General features: G+C 33.9%; 1 protein-coding gene across 5 annotated transcripts; it reads left to right on the forward strand.

Moving 5' to 3' along the window:
- The first annotated feature begins 7,473 nt into the window (after window positions 1-7,473).
- On the forward strand, window positions 7,474-11,257 carry LOC145113109 (NAC domain-containing protein 58-like). 5 transcript variants are annotated; one of them, XM_079049210.1, is made up of 9 exons: window positions 7,474-7,976; window positions 8,063-8,211; window positions 8,477-8,586; window positions 8,698-8,800; window positions 8,914-9,135; window positions 9,414-9,532; window positions 9,637-9,866; window positions 10,876-10,944; window positions 11,036-11,257. In XM_079049210.1, exons 5-9 carry the CDS (start codon window positions 9,095-9,097, stop codon window positions 11,135-11,137), a joined length of 561 nt encoding a protein of 186 aa, XP_078905336.1. In that variant the 5' UTR covers window positions 7,474-7,976; window positions 8,063-8,211; window positions 8,477-8,586; window positions 8,698-8,800; window positions 8,914-9,094; the 3' UTR covers window positions 11,138-11,257. The 5 variants fall into 5 exon arrangements, 4 of the variants coding, with proteins under 4 accessions (XP_078905336.1, XP_078905337.1, XP_078905335.1 ...); XM_079049211.1 differs by having other exon boundaries at window positions 7,474-7,914; XM_079049209.1 differs by having other exon boundaries at window positions 7,474-8,211; window positions 8,664-8,800.
- Window positions 11,258-15,424: the final 4,167 nt, after the last annotated feature.

Here is a 15,424-nt window from a genome sequence, read left to right on the forward strand (position 1 = left end):
AGGGTTTTGTCGATGCGAAGCATCCCAATAGGGTGTGCAAGCTTGAAAAATCCATTTATGGATTAAAACAAGCATCTCGCAGATGGAATCTTTGTTTCGATGAGAAAATCAAAGAGTTTGGCTTTACGAGGAGCGAGGATGAGTCCTGCGTATATGTCAAAGCTAGTGGGAGTATAGTTAGCTTCCTCGTATTGTATGTAGATGACATACTACTCATAGGAAACAACATCCCAACCTTGCAGAAGGTTAAGTCCTGGCTTGGGAAGTGTTTCGCTATGAAGGACCTCGAAGAAGCTGCCTATATCCTAGGGATAAGTATAATGAGAAATAGGAGTAAGAGACTAATAGGACTTAGTCAAAGTACTTACTTAGATAAGGTGTTGAAACATTTCAGCATGGAGAATTCCAAGAAAGGGGAGTTACCGATCCAAAGCAATACCAAACTGAGTAAGACTCAAAGTCCGAGTACAGAGCATGAGATAGCAGAGATGAGCCGAGTCCCTTACGCTTCCGCAGTCGGCTCCATCATGTATGCTATGACTTGTACTCGGCCTGATGTGGCCTTCGCTTTGAGCATGGTCAATAGATATCAAGGGAACCCTGGTAGAGCACATTGGACCGCAGTCAAGAATATTCTTAAGTACCTACGAAGGACCAAGGAATGGTTTCTAGTCCTCGGTGGGAGTGATGAATTGAGAGTACGAGGGTGCAGTGACGCTAGTTTCCAAACTAATTGGGATAATTACCGATCACAGTCGGGCTGGGTCTTTACCCTAAATGGAGGAGCAGTGACTTGGAAAAGTTCCAAGAAGGAAACGGTGGCTGATTCAACGTGCGAATCAGAGTACATAGCAGCGAGCGAAGCATCAAAGGAGGCAATATGGCTAAAGAACTTCATTGGAGACCTTGGAGTTGTACCTGCCACAAAGGAGCCTATAGAGATTTTTTGTGATAACGAAGGTGCGGTTGCCTTAACCAAGGAACCGAGGGATCATGGTAGATCCAGACATATCGACAGGAAATACCATTTCATCAGACATCGTGTGGAAGAGGGACTCCTCGTTGTGAAGAGGGTATCGTCAGAGGATAACCCAACAAATCCCCTTACGAAGGGACTGAGTAGGGTTAAACACTCACATCACGCTAGGAGCATTGGGCTGAAGGACGATATTAGTTTTTGTGATTAGATACGTTTTAGAAACTTGTGATAGATAAATTGTAATCGACATTTGATGATTAAATAAAGGTGTTTTATTTATGAGTAAAGTTACTATCTTGTGTTGATTATTTACTATTGTTTCATTTTGCATGTTTTGACTTCCTGAATAATAAGATTATTCGAAACCTCCACAGTCAATCATATGTTGGAATGTTGGAAGTAGGTATGAATGAAGACTGTCATGAATTGGCTTGTAGATTGTCTAAGGTGTTAGACATAGCAAAGGTTTTTTGCAACGTTCATGAGTAGTTATGAAATAAGATTTGAGTATTGGATTAAACCCACGCTTACCTGAATCACTTCATGGAATTAATCACGAGTGATTGTAAGACGATAATATCATATAGTCTTTAAACCGAGATATATGAGTTGTTGTTTGCGAGTTGGTTGTGCATTAATAATGCGTAAACGCATCGGTAACTTGATTTTATAAAACGCATTGTTGGGTATAATTTGATGAGCAAATAGTACAAGCATATGAGTCAAAGTTGATCTGTTCCTCTTACCTCACAAGGGTAAGAGCGATATCTTGGGCCCCTCGATGATTTGGTTTGACTTATGTGTCGGGCCCGTTCAGGACTAAGTTGATGTGTTCAACTAAGTTCTATGTCGAACAAATCAGATATCGAGAAAAAGATTGTTGGACAATAAGTATGACTATGTTCCATGTGATTGTCCACATGATATCTTGATAACGGAGGACTATACTATCCCTTATCTAAAGGATATGTCATTTGACTAGGTCAAGTTGACAAAGGCTTTTGAAAGCTATGATTGCTAATCGGATCCTGAAATCATATTTTCAATTATAGTTATTAGACTTATCCAAGTGGGAGACTGTTGGATTAGGTTTCTAAGCCCATAACTATATTTGGTATGTACTTGACCCGATAGTAGCATGATCCTTTTGGGTTGCCTTCACCGGAGCAACTTGACTGGATGATTAGTGGAGAGAGAGGATAATATGGTTTATTAATATATTATAAGAATAATATATTAAAGGAGAAATCATATTAGTTAAATAATATGTTGGTCAAGAATTAATTTAGAATTAATTTGGTGATCAAAAGATATTAATTGAACTTAGGGGATTGGATTTGCAATTATTGGATAATTGATTTGTGGGCTATGGATCCTTAGAAAGAAGGTGGACAAAATCAAGAGGGGAAGCCCACTTGAAATCGTCCAAGAAGGCCTCATTCTGGAAAGTTCTAATGGACAGCTTAAGGCCTAAGCTATCTAATTAGGGTTTTGACTGAAACCCTAATAGCACACCTATATAAAGGACCATAGGGCTGCATATTTCGGCTACACATTGATTCCTAGAGTTCATAAAGCCGAAATTGTGACTCCATCTCCTCTCTCCAAGATCATTCAACTTGCTTTGGTGTTTGTGAGCCATTAGAGGTATTACATTTGTGATACTAAGCTTTTGAAGGTCAAGATTCTTGTAACAAGAGAAAGGTATTCATCTAAACTTGTTTTAGTTCTTAATTTAGAGTTTCATATGATAGATCTAGGGTTTGTAAGCTTTGGATGAATTGCATGTACAATAGAGAAACCTAGATCCAAAGCTTTAGGGTTTTGCATGCGCACATAAGATTGTTCTTTTGTGTAAAACCCATCAGTGGTATCAGAGCCTTGATTGGTTTCTGTTGTATTTGATTCTTATTTGTTCTTCCATTTCTTGAAAAAACGAAGTTTTGTCCTCTGCCCGAACTGACTCGGCGAGTCATCTGATGAAAAAACGAAGTTTTGGGTGATATTTTGATGTTGACAGTTCGGGAATCTGTCATCCAACAGCTGGGGTTGTGTATGCGGGACTTCAGCAGTGTGAGGTGAGTTACCTTCCAGTAGAGGTGGGTCTAAGGCACCAATGCCGACCCACCAGTAGGTGATTATGCTTGAGATGATTGTCTTTGTGGTAATTATCTGGTTTGCCACTATCTGATATGCTTTATGTGCTAGAATGCTATGATATACATGTTAGTAGTAGTAGGGGTGAAATAGTCCTCAGATACCGGTTGAAAGATACTGAAGGGGTAGTCAGTACCCTTGCATGCCTAGCAGTATGATTGTGTTATGTTATTATGTGATAGTGGTAGTAGGGACTAGTCCCCGGGCCTGGTTGTGACTAACCGGCAGGGTAGGTCGGGCACCCCAGAATGGCCCGGCAGGGTAGGTCAAGCACCCCAAAACGGTTTGACATGGGTAGGTCGGGCACCCCAGAATGGCCCGGCAGGGTAGGTCAATCACCCCAGAACTGCTTGACATGGGTAGGTCAGGCACCCCAGAATGGCCTGTCTAGGTAGGTCAGGCACCCCAGAATCGCTTGGCAGTATGTTTGTTATATGGTATGTGGTATGATGGGGAAACTCACTAAGCTTTGTGCTTACGGTTTACAGTTTTGGTTTTAGGTACTTCGTTTCAAAGGAAAGGAGTCGGCTCGATCGCAGCGCATCACACTATGTTTTCCGCACATGAGATCTTTGGGACGACACTCTGATATTACCTTATGATAACATGTTTGACTATTGACACTTTGGTTTTGAGATGAGAGGTTATTATGGATGTTTTTACACTTATGGTTTTATAATAACTTATTTAAAAATGAAATTTTTGGTCTTTAATTTTGGGATGTCACATATATGCATATATGCAAGTATGTATGCGCATATATGCAAATACGTATGTTCTTATATGAAAACACATATGTGCATATATGCACATGTGATTAATTTTTATTTTAATTCATATGTAATTAATTTTGTAATATTAAAATGCATAATCACATGTGATTATAATTAGATGTGATTATTTTACATTTGGATCTTCACATGTGATTATAATTATATGTAATATAAAAAAAGATTTATAACTTTCACATGTGATTGAATATCTTTGTGTATATAAAAGCTGGTGATCACATGTGATTAATGCAAAGTGTGGATTGTTTATGTGTATAATCATATGTGATTGATGTATAAAATAAATGTGTATATAAAAGATGACAATCACATGGGATTACAATACAGTGTTGTTTGTTTATGTATATAATCACATTTAATTGATTTATGATAAAAAGTAACTACAAAAACAATTTGATGATTAAAAATTTATGCTAGTAATCACATATGATTTTAATGATATATTAATTTAACATTTATGATTAAAAAATATGTTAATCATATATGATTTAAAACACAATAGTATCAAATGTAAGTGTTAGTAACAAATTCTAATCACATGTGATTGACCATATTTGTGTATATAAAAGATGGTAATTAAATGTGATTATACGATACAATAAATGAGATTTTTAAATTCAAGCATAAAAGATTATGCTTGTAATCACATGTGATTTATCAATGTGCAACAAGTATGTTTGTGTTATTATATAATTGTGAATAAGAATTTATAAATGGGATTTTTGAATTCAAACATAAAAGATTATGATTGTAATCACATATGATTTAACAATGTGCAAAAAGTATGCATGTGTTATTATATAAATCTTAATAAGATATTGTAGTCAAATGTAATTATACATTAAATGAAAATTTTGGATTCAAACATAAAAGATTATGCTTGTAATCACATGTGATTATACAATAAAACAAATTAGATTTTTGAATTCAAGCATATAAGATTATGCTTGTAATCACATGTGATTTTCAAAATCTTATGTGATTACAATTATAATCACATGAGATTGTACAAAGAACAAGAAATATTATAAGTATACGGAATATCGAAGCCATATGATTTAGTGATATGCGTAAACACATTTGTATATATATACCTATTTGCATATATGGGAATCGGCAGTTCTAGTGTTAGGGAAGAAAGTAGATTTTACCATTTTGGACTCTAACAAATTTACATGTGATGTTTGACTGAATTTAACTGGAGCAAGTTTCTTAACTTCACTTTTCATATTTTTTAAATCATATTTGTATTCTCAAGCTTTACAAATAGCATTGTCGAACGCTTGGTTGCTAACTTCTTACTTCAAGATCCATTTTTCTTATCTGGTAATTTGTTCCATACAAAAATTACAAACAAGAACTGTATAAAAAAATATAATGGGCTAGTTAGTTGTTTACCAGAAAATCAACTTCGTCTATCCTGGTCTCTTTGCTTGTTTCTCTTTATAATCATCATATCACATGTAAATGATATGATTAATTGTTGATATAATCAGAATAGAACCACAAAATTGAACTGAGAAACTAAATGCAATGAAAGATAAAAGGAATACCTTAATCAATATTAGAACCAACTAAAGGCAGAACATATTGCTTAGCTGAATACAAACATGTCTACATGTATGTTGTTCTAGTTCCAACCTATTTAAAAAAAATCAATTCATCGAGCAGTTGGAATACATGAAGTATGTAATTTCTTTGAATAAGTTACATTCAAGGGAACCAGGACAACAAAGTAGATTAATTGATTACTAAATATCATCCAATCAATTAGACAAGAATATCATCCAATGAAAAAAAGTTTATATTAGGAAGTATTCTAAAAAGCTTAGATAAGTTAAGCAAAGTCGATCATTTAGGAAGTATTCTAAAAAACCAATCAATACATCAAGAACATTTATCATAGTACCAATCAATTAGACAAGAATATCATCCAATGAAAAAAAGTTTATATTAGAGGAGTATTGTAACTAAAAAGCCATGTAACTTGATGATCGTAGATAAGTGAAAGTTATAATTGATTCAAAGTTTGATTATGTTAGTAGATTATTCTAACATGTTATAACCGATTCACGATACAAATGAAGGAAACTGAAAATTTATGACTAAAATTGGCACTACTTACCAATTGGAAATCAAATGCATCTTAAAACTAAATTCTTACAGCTCGACCACATGAAGATTGATGGTTTGTTAGACCTTCGAATATCTATTGTTTCCTCGATGATGAACAATGTGATTTTAAAGTCATCGATTTGATTAGGAGTCGAATTTTAATGGTGGCAACATAAAGATTAACGACAGATTGCATCTACCACCGGTGGTCAGAGTATTGGTTAAATGGTTGTTTATACTCTGAAGACGATTTCAGGATGTGAGATCCGACAATTGAAAATCTAGATCGGGATGAAGTTAAGATAACAATAGAGATTTAGAGAGAGAGTGTGTGTGTGTGTGAGTGAGAGAGAGAGAATGACAACGAGAAAGAGAGTATAAATTTATGTTCATAAAATGATTTTGACTAATTAGTAACGAACAGGTATCTCAATTTTTTGTATATCGTAAATACCCTCGTCATTTATTTTAAAAAGGAGTAAATTACACAAATGGTCCCTATGGTTTAGGGTAATTTGCACGTTTGGTCCCTAACTTATTTTTTTTAACTCGGAACAGTTTGTTTTTGTTACGCGTTTGGTCCCTACTGTTTGTTTTTGTTACGTGCTTGGTCCCTGTCTTACCTAAAAAAACTATTATTTAAATAGATAAAAAATGGTGAGATAGGTAAAATAAGGTGAGGGGTGGGGTTGGAGGTGTGTTTATTTAAATAAATTAAAAAATCAAAGGCAAAATAGTCTTTTTAGGTAAGACAAGGACCAACGTTCCACATTTAGTTATTGGGCATATATATAGTTGGTCCACATTTAGTTATTTAAATAAATTAAAAAATCAAAAGCAAAATAGTCTTTTACGTCAATTATAATTGCAAATGTGTCAGATTTGATCTAGGTCACTAAAAATTTTGATTTAACGTTCCACGTTTAGTTATTGGGCTTTTAACAAATTATGAGTTTTGCAATTGATGCCAACTATATATATGCCAGAATGTATAATGTATAAAAAAAATCCGGATTGACCCAAGGGTTGAACTGGTTCTGATCGCCGTACCGGATTAACTAAAAATTGAATTTTACAAGATAAATAATTCCCCTTTAATATAATAAAATAAGATAAAACCGTGATTGTCAAAGTTCTAATTATTATTATATATATATATATATATATATATATATATATATATATATATATATATATATATTTAAAGTTGTGTTAAAAGATGAATAGTGAACTGGTGAACAGTTTGGCAAAAATGGTCCCTTACGTATCTTTTTTGTAACGGGGGCATATTTTGACATTAGGTATATTCTTTGTGTATACGTGTTAGCAATCCACCGCATCTTTATCTTTGTCCACTGTATTCAGTGTGCACGTGTTGACGATCCTCCATCAGATCGACATGTTATGGATTCTTCTCATATTTCTGCTTCATACGTTTCTGGCCATCAACCACACCGGTGGAGACGAAGCTCACCACCGCCACATTATCGTCTACCGATTGAATCGTCTCTACGGCGATCGTTCGAAAATGGAGCAAGTTCTTCTCATACGGCGCATGTGAAGAAGCACGACAGCGACAACGACGTCGATTCCGATAACGTATTTGGCGGTCCTCCGACGCGGACGAGGTACAGTTTTGGTGGTCGAAGAATCAAGTCGTCGGAGGAGTCCACCAGTTCTCCGTCTGGCTTGGGTGAAAGACCGGTTTTCGGTGAGTCGTATAGTCGAAGTGGACGACGTCATCCTCGGAATGGCGAGAATTGATGATTCCACTGTCGTTGAAGATGTTGGTGGAGAATCATGGCTTGCTGACTGTTTTTCATCGAATCTTCAGGTCTACTTCTTGCCGGATTTAAACCTTAGACAGTCCAGGTAAAGCCATGAACCCTATTTTTTGTTTCTTTCGCACTTCATCACCGTGTCTGATCTCCAAGGTACTCTTCTTTAGCTTTTAGGGTTCCTAAAATTTCTTATTTTTGAAATCAGGAGAGGAAATTTATGAATCATCTTTTCACTTCAGGTACGAGACCCATGTCGATTACACTCTGATTTTGATCCGATAGTTCAATAATATCAGGGCATGGTTGAATACGATCTCACAGACCTTAATAGCGAAATCGACGACTGTTTTCAACTATTCGATACCAGAAATGGTGGAATCGGCCCTAGGTTTGTGTATCTACACCTTAGTTTTTAGTTGAGACCCAAAGATGGGTTAATTACTTATCTGTCATTTTATGAACATTGAAGAAAAGGGCACACAGTACCCCCACAATAGAGCAGGAATTTGGGGGTATCTGTAGTGGCGATTCTGGATTTTTCTACCAAACTATGCACAACATGAACATGTTTTTATTTGCTTTCTTTTAATTTTCAAAAAGAGTTCTCTTTTACGTCAAATTGATAACTTTTTTTTCTTATTTTGTATTTACAGGTGTTTTTGCAAGCACTGATGGCGACAGGGCAACTTTTCTCCCGTACAACACAAGGTTTCTTCTATAACTACAAGCAGTTGCCAATTCAGCGCATGCGACTTCCTTTGTGGTATGTGAAATTACCTTTATACCCTCATACCCAATTCACCAGAGAACTTATTGATGCTTTATTTTTATGTTTGTAAGGTTTCAACTTCTCACTACCTTTTAAATCAATTAGGGAGAGAAACACCTTCAGTTGCTGGAATCATTAACCCTGGTGCTGAGAGATTTCAGAAACTATTTTTTGGCCAAGAAGAGATTGCAATTCCAGTTCATTCGATGTATGTCTTCCTTGTCAATATGATTAACAAATTTGAATATGATCCAATTTTATATGATGTTACAAAAGTATTTGAGAAATGGAAATAAGAAATTCGGATAATATCCTATGCAGGTCTTGCTTATATAACTGATTAAATGGGATTAAAAGAAGCTTTTTAGTAATATGGAGAAGTGATAGATGGTATAAATTCTAACATCTAACAAGATCAGAATTTGAATGCTATAAACACAAGGTTTACATGGTCAACTGTTAGTGATGAAAGAGTGGAGAGGACAACAAATTAAGCCCTTTGATGAAGTTTTTTAATCCAGAGGGGCGATTCCCAACTTGCAGGTAAGCAGCATTGCTTTCTAATTGTCAACAAACTAGAAGAAACTCAAGAAAAAATGGAAGAAAAGTCAAAAAATTAGAAGAAAACGATTCTAAAACTGTTCTCATAATGCTAGAAAACTTGATTTGTAAAGAAAATCCAAGTATGTACAGATTTCTGACTTTCTTATTTGTTTGTGATTTTTTTTTTTTTTTTTTTTTAAAATTTTTTCTTTATTTAAGTTTTAACCGAATTTTATTTAGGAATTTTTCATACTTATTGAGTTGTGATGTTTTTTCAGGTGGACTTGCTTCTCTCATTCGACATTTTATAGTTATATCCAGGAGTTAGTTCAAACAGACAGTAGTAGCACCTTATCTTCAAATTTGGCAAAGATTATCAGTTGTGACTTTTGGTCAGGTATTGAAAAGTACAAAAATGGATAATTTGGTCTTTTCCTCTGAATATGTTTGATGAAATTGACAACTTCATGAAAGTTTCACAACATCTGATCAATTTTAAAGCTATATGTGATATAGGAGTTCGCCCAAATCGAGCAGCTGTTTCAAGATATTTGAAAGCTATAGGGACAGATAAAGCGATTTATAGTGGATCAAAATACGTTGGTGTGAAGAAAGCTTTAGTGTTCTACAAAGGTAGACCTCCAAAGGGGGTTAAAACTGATTGTCTTATACATGAGTATCGATTGAAAGAGTCTCGATCACAACTCCCTAAGAAACTCAGATCAATGAGGGTAAGAACGATTTCAATTTGCATCATGTTTGTCAAATTGGTTGAATCATTAGTTAAACTCATCGAATGCAAACAAGTATAGGGTGGACCAGGTGGTTACATTAGTCGATAAAGAAAGAGCAAACTTGGAGGTTACAAGGTTTCTTTCAAGAATTTCATTCGCACATTAATTCAATATATGGTGTTTCAAAGATATCGTTTTAAATAGATTAATTGTTTTAGGTAGAAGGAGTATACGTCAGACATGAGTGAAAAAAGTTGCATTGATCGTATGTTTCTTGCTTTTTCTGATATAATGCTTAATCTGATGCTGATAATGTGATTGTTGTGAATAACGTATCATCAAAAAGTTCTACTACTAGAAAATGGAGTAAATTAAAAAAATGGTCCTTTCAATTTCTTAGTTTTAGCATGTTTACTCCAAAATGGAAGCCCTTTTCAGTTTTGGTCGTTATTTCAAGGTTTGAGGGACCCAAATCCATATGAAACCTTAAAATAAGGACCAAGAGTGAAAGATGTTTCAATGTTAATTGTAGTATTAAAATAATAAAATCCATCAACTTACACAATCGCTTGACATTTGTCTGACTTTTGTTCAGATTAGATTTTGTGATTTTTTTTTGTTTTACGAATAAATTTAGGGTTAAAAATTTGTGTAGCTTTCGGATACAAACTATTTTTATGCTCCTCTGATGCTCTATTGTTGTTACGGGTGTGGTTTGGTGTGGCTTTTAGTCAAAACCAAACTGCAAACCGCGAATGCGGTTGTCGAAAGTATACCGTTCGGTTTGGTTTAACAGAGTTCCTGGCATTTTTATTTACTAATTTGGGTTATGAATGTCAGATAAAGAGGGTTAATACATGGTACCAAATTCGGTTTTGTGTCCTTTCTTACACTTTCCCGAACAAGAATTTCACAGGATAAAATTCAGTCTGCACACAGTACACTTAGTTTCTCATTTGACAAATTAAACATTCTTTTTCAAAATGCTTATTTTTTTCTCATACAGGTCACTACACTTGATTCAAAAAGAGAGATGGTTATTCTTTCCAGACTTCATGAAATGAAGTCGATGAAGGTTTATTTTTTTGTTTAATAAATTATTGTTTAATCATTTTAAAAAACTTATTTTGGATTCTGAAAATTGAAAATTTGTATTTGTTTTGCAGTTGCGACACACGGTTGTCAGTGTAGATGCAATGCTTGAAGTGTTGCAGATCCTGTACAAGAAGAGGGTGAGGACAAGGTTGAAGAAGCCGATGAAGCTCTAATTAAATCCATTTTCAAGGTTATTATGATTTTTAAAATAGCAATGTACTTTATTATGTTTTTTACCTTTTTGGATAAATTCTTAGTCAAATTTGTAACAATTTTTATTGAATATAATTCAAGTCCCCTTAATCATTCCCTTATGTCCCTTAATATCCATCAAAACACAAACATTACTTCCTAATACATACTGAAAAAGAAAAAAATAAAACTCTGATCAAAACCGAACCCAGCGGAGCGGGGTACCCCAGCTAGTTAATTACAAATATATCATGTAACCATTGATTCTTATGATCCACTACCTTTGCCTTTATAGTAAATGGTAAACCTTTTTTCTATTGTCAAAGAAGTAGCATTCCCTCTACAACTTGCAAGGGGAGAAAAAGGGTATATTAACCAACTTTATTCTAATGCTTGATTGCCCCACACACTAAGATACCCACCAAGACTACTATTTGCATGCCATATACCACACGTCGTAACATAGAATGATAGAAATTATAATAATTTTCATTTGAAGATGTTAAAGTTTTCATTTTTGTAACATCTTAAAGTTATAGAACAAGTTATCAATTTTACTTAATGTTTTATTATCTGACCAACACTAATTTCGTTTCAAGGATACTATGACATTACAATAATTTTCACAAAACGACAATATTGAATTATGTTTTGATACTACAACTTAGAAGAAACACGTAAAGCAAAATCAATGGTAGTCAAAGTCTATGATGATTATTATTGACAAATATAACAAATTATAAATGAAAATATCATAATTTTCAAAAATAAAAAAAAAATGTGAAAAAATAAAAAAGGGAGTGGACTAACACAAGTATTGCACTTTGGGCAAGTCTATTTGTTATATAAATTTTCCTTCACTATTGAAGTGTTGATGGTTAAAATTTAGATTCTTTGCAGGTATTCTTGGTGGAATTATGGAGAGGTCTGGGATTGGAATATACTTAGGATTTTTTTAAAGTTTTTTTTATAAAAAGATTCTCTAATGGTGTCTGATGTGGGCCATTAAGATGTACATATGATTCCTTGTGTGGTGTGCGATTATTTTTCATGCAAAAGCGCACTTTTTGTTAAATGTAATTATGTAAATAACTTTTTTTGGTATTGTATTTAGGTCAATTAAGTTAATTATTTATTATCGGATGAATTCTAATTCGGTTATGTCAAAAAAAAAGATTAATTTAAGTTGTATTTATTGATAATAGAGAAAAAGGGTAAAATGGAAACGAAAAAAATATTAGCTAAAAAGTAACCCATCAAAAAATTAATAAAAAAATGTATTCAAATCATCAAATGTCTATCATTAATAATCGCTTTTAACATTTTATAAGTAACAAAGGACCATACCGGGTATACCGGGTAAGGTGACTCATGGACATACCTAGTATAAAGTTCCGATTAAAACATGCTACACCTCAAAATTTCCCAAAAATTTTCCATTTAAATGTAAATTTGTTGTTAATTCATTGGTATTCCACTATTCCATTGGTAATCCATTGGTAACGATTTTATTATCTGATATTTCATGAACCAATGCCTATAAACATATTGTTTTTTTTTGGGTCCACCTCAAGGTCCTCAACGTAAGCAAACAACATTTAGGCCGCATTCAGTTTTACTTGGCTAAACCTACAAGGGCCCAAGTTAGACTTCACAAAAGCCCAAGTCAAGCCAATTACAGGAGGTCGAACAGAGATATGGATGTCAACGGGGCCAAACGGGACGGAGATTGCATCCCCGCCCCCGCCCCCAAAATTTTCTCATTCCCCCGCCCCTGAAATCTCCATCGTTTCCACCCCCCGCCCCCGCCCCCGAATTCCCCTTCTTACCCCCGCCCCTGCCCCCGTTCCCCCGCCCCCGATTGATTTTGGGTTACCTTATTTGGGATAAAAAAAGTTTTTGTTTCGATTAAAAGAAACTATTTTTTGAATAACAGATAGTTATTTGTAGCATAATTTTACATATTACAAACAACTTAAAAATATGTTTTTTTGTTGAATTTTTGTACGTAAAAATCATTTTATCGTTTATTATATTTATATAATTAATATATGTCAATATATATAACTTATTAACGGGGCCCCCATGGGGGTTTCGGGACGGGACTGCCAACCCCCGCCCCCGAAACTAAAACGGGGGTTAACCTTGCCCCCGCCCCCATCCCTGATTTTTTTCAACAAATGCCTCCATACGGGACGGGGCCCCCACGGGATCGGGGTCCCACGAGACTTTTTGACATCCCTAAACAGAGAACCACGTCCATCTCAAAAGGAGTGTATAAGATCATCTAATGAGGTATACAAACCGTTTTTTTTTCAAACCGAACCGGTTCGGTTCTGATTTAAGAATAGAAAAACCGATTCAGCCATAAACCGGTTCCATCATAAAAAAACTCGAACCTATCTAAACGGGTTACATCGGTTCTAAACTGGTTCAATCGGTTCGACTATCGGTCCCAAACCGGTTTCAATGTCTAAAATCTTGAACGGGTGCAAACTGGCGGTTCGGTTCTTGAATCGGTTTCGTTCATAGTGAATCGGTTTACTGGTTCGGATCATGAACCGGTTTTTCTGTGCACCTCTATCATCTATACAAATGCAATATTACAAGTCTTTTAAATATACAACATCAACTTTTGCATTTAAATTTTGTAACACTACAATGCCAATCTTCTTTAAATGGACTCTACTAACATATTAATTGTTCATTTCGTGACTTACTTCTACTGCCCAATTTGATCCATAGGGGTGTGGTCGGGAATTCTACTAAATATTCCTGTCTGTGGCTTGCTAGAAGAAAACCTCGATCATATTTTTGTGTCTTGTACACTCTATGTGGTCGGGAATTCTACTAAATATTCCTTTCTGTGGCTTGCTAGAAGAAAACCTCGATCATATTTTTGTGTCTTGTACACTCTATTCTCAAGATTAAGATGGTGTTTGAGATTTCATTTAAAAACAACTTATTGACTTATTGGTTTTTTGAAAAGTTAATAAGTCAAAAAAGTGTTTGACAATATGGAAATGACTTTTAAAAATAACTTCTCATCAACCCTTAAAAAAAAGATTTCAATAAGTTATGATTTCTAACTTTTCAAAACCTATGACTTTTTGGGTTGTTAAAGACAAATAACCCTTAAAACATGTATAAGCTAAGACAAACATTTAAAAAAAAAACAACTTATTGATTTTTCTTCGCCACAAAAATTAATTCAAAGCTTAAATTTTTTTTAAAAAAAAATCATTTTCTTACCACCAAGTCAATAAGGTGGTATTTGTTTTTTTGAAGCTAAAATATATGTCATATGTTGACCACATTTGCAACCCTCTATATAAGAAGAGGTGGACCAAACATCTACAAACTACAATAAGAAGTCTGTTTGTTTTTTAATGTCTTCAGGCTGCTGAAATAAACTGAAATTAACCATACAATAATTAAAAAAAAATTCTAAATCAAAATATAAAGATCATTATAATTATATGATCTTTAAAGACGCTTATATAAAATAATTAAACATAATAATTACTAAATAACAATAAATAAAATTGTTAATTTAGCGAACAACATGTTTTTTTTTGTTAAAATTTTCAAAACGACAGTTATTTCTTCGATTAGTTTTAAAAGATTTGGTAATTTTAGTGATTAACTTTATAATTTATTTATATTTGGTTTTAGACAATGTAACACAAAAAGTATTTTTATGAAATTTATCAAATGATTTTGAAATTATGTAAAGTATACTTGAATTATTTATAATATAATTCATAATATTATTAAAATAATAAACACGTTGTTGATAAAAACTAAAACAAATCTATGTTGAATAATATAATCTAAAGTAATGTGAGAAGTTGTTTGAAGATGAGAGTCCATTGTTGCGCCACGTAGCACATGCACAACCGTTTTTTAAGTTAGAAGTCTTTTAAAAGAAAGATAACTGCGAAAGACCAAGTGTTGCGCGTGTTTTGCGAGGTGCAACCAAAAGTGGTCAGAATTGTTTTTTTCTTTTTAAAAAAATAATAATAATAACTTTTAAATCATTTTGCCTAAAAATCATTTTAAATTCAAAATAAAATCCCAAACACCTTCTAAATGGAATCGACCCACATTTGGGCATAGATTTAAAGGGAAGAAAAAAAAACATAATCTTTCCTTCCTCTTCTTTTACTTCCATTCTTAAAAAAAGTCAATAACATATTTACTTTCTTTTCATTCCTTAAAAAAATCTAGAATGGGATGATGGGCTTCATCATGTTTCGGATTGGACT

Source organism: Lactuca virosa, chromosome 5 (genome assembly GCF_052849685.1).
Source record: "Lactuca virosa cultivar CGN04683 chromosome 5, Lactuca_virosa_CGN04683_v6, whole genome shotgun sequence".
NCBI lineage: Eukaryota > Viridiplantae > Streptophyta > Magnoliopsida > Asterales > Asteraceae > Lactuca > Lactuca virosa.

Coding starts and splice junctions, on each gene's coding strand:
- LOC145113109 (XM_079049209.1), top strand. CDS start 9,095: ATGAAGTTTTTTAATCCAGAGGGGCGATTCCCAACTTGCAG. Junction 9,136..9,413: donor GGGCGATTCCCAACTTGCAG/GTAAGCAGCATT, acceptor ATGTTTTTTCAG/GTGGACTTGCTTCTCTCATT. Junction 10,945..11,035: donor ATGAAATGAAGTCGATGAAG/GTTTATTTTTTT, acceptor TTTGTTTTGCAG/TTGCGACACACGGTTGTCAG.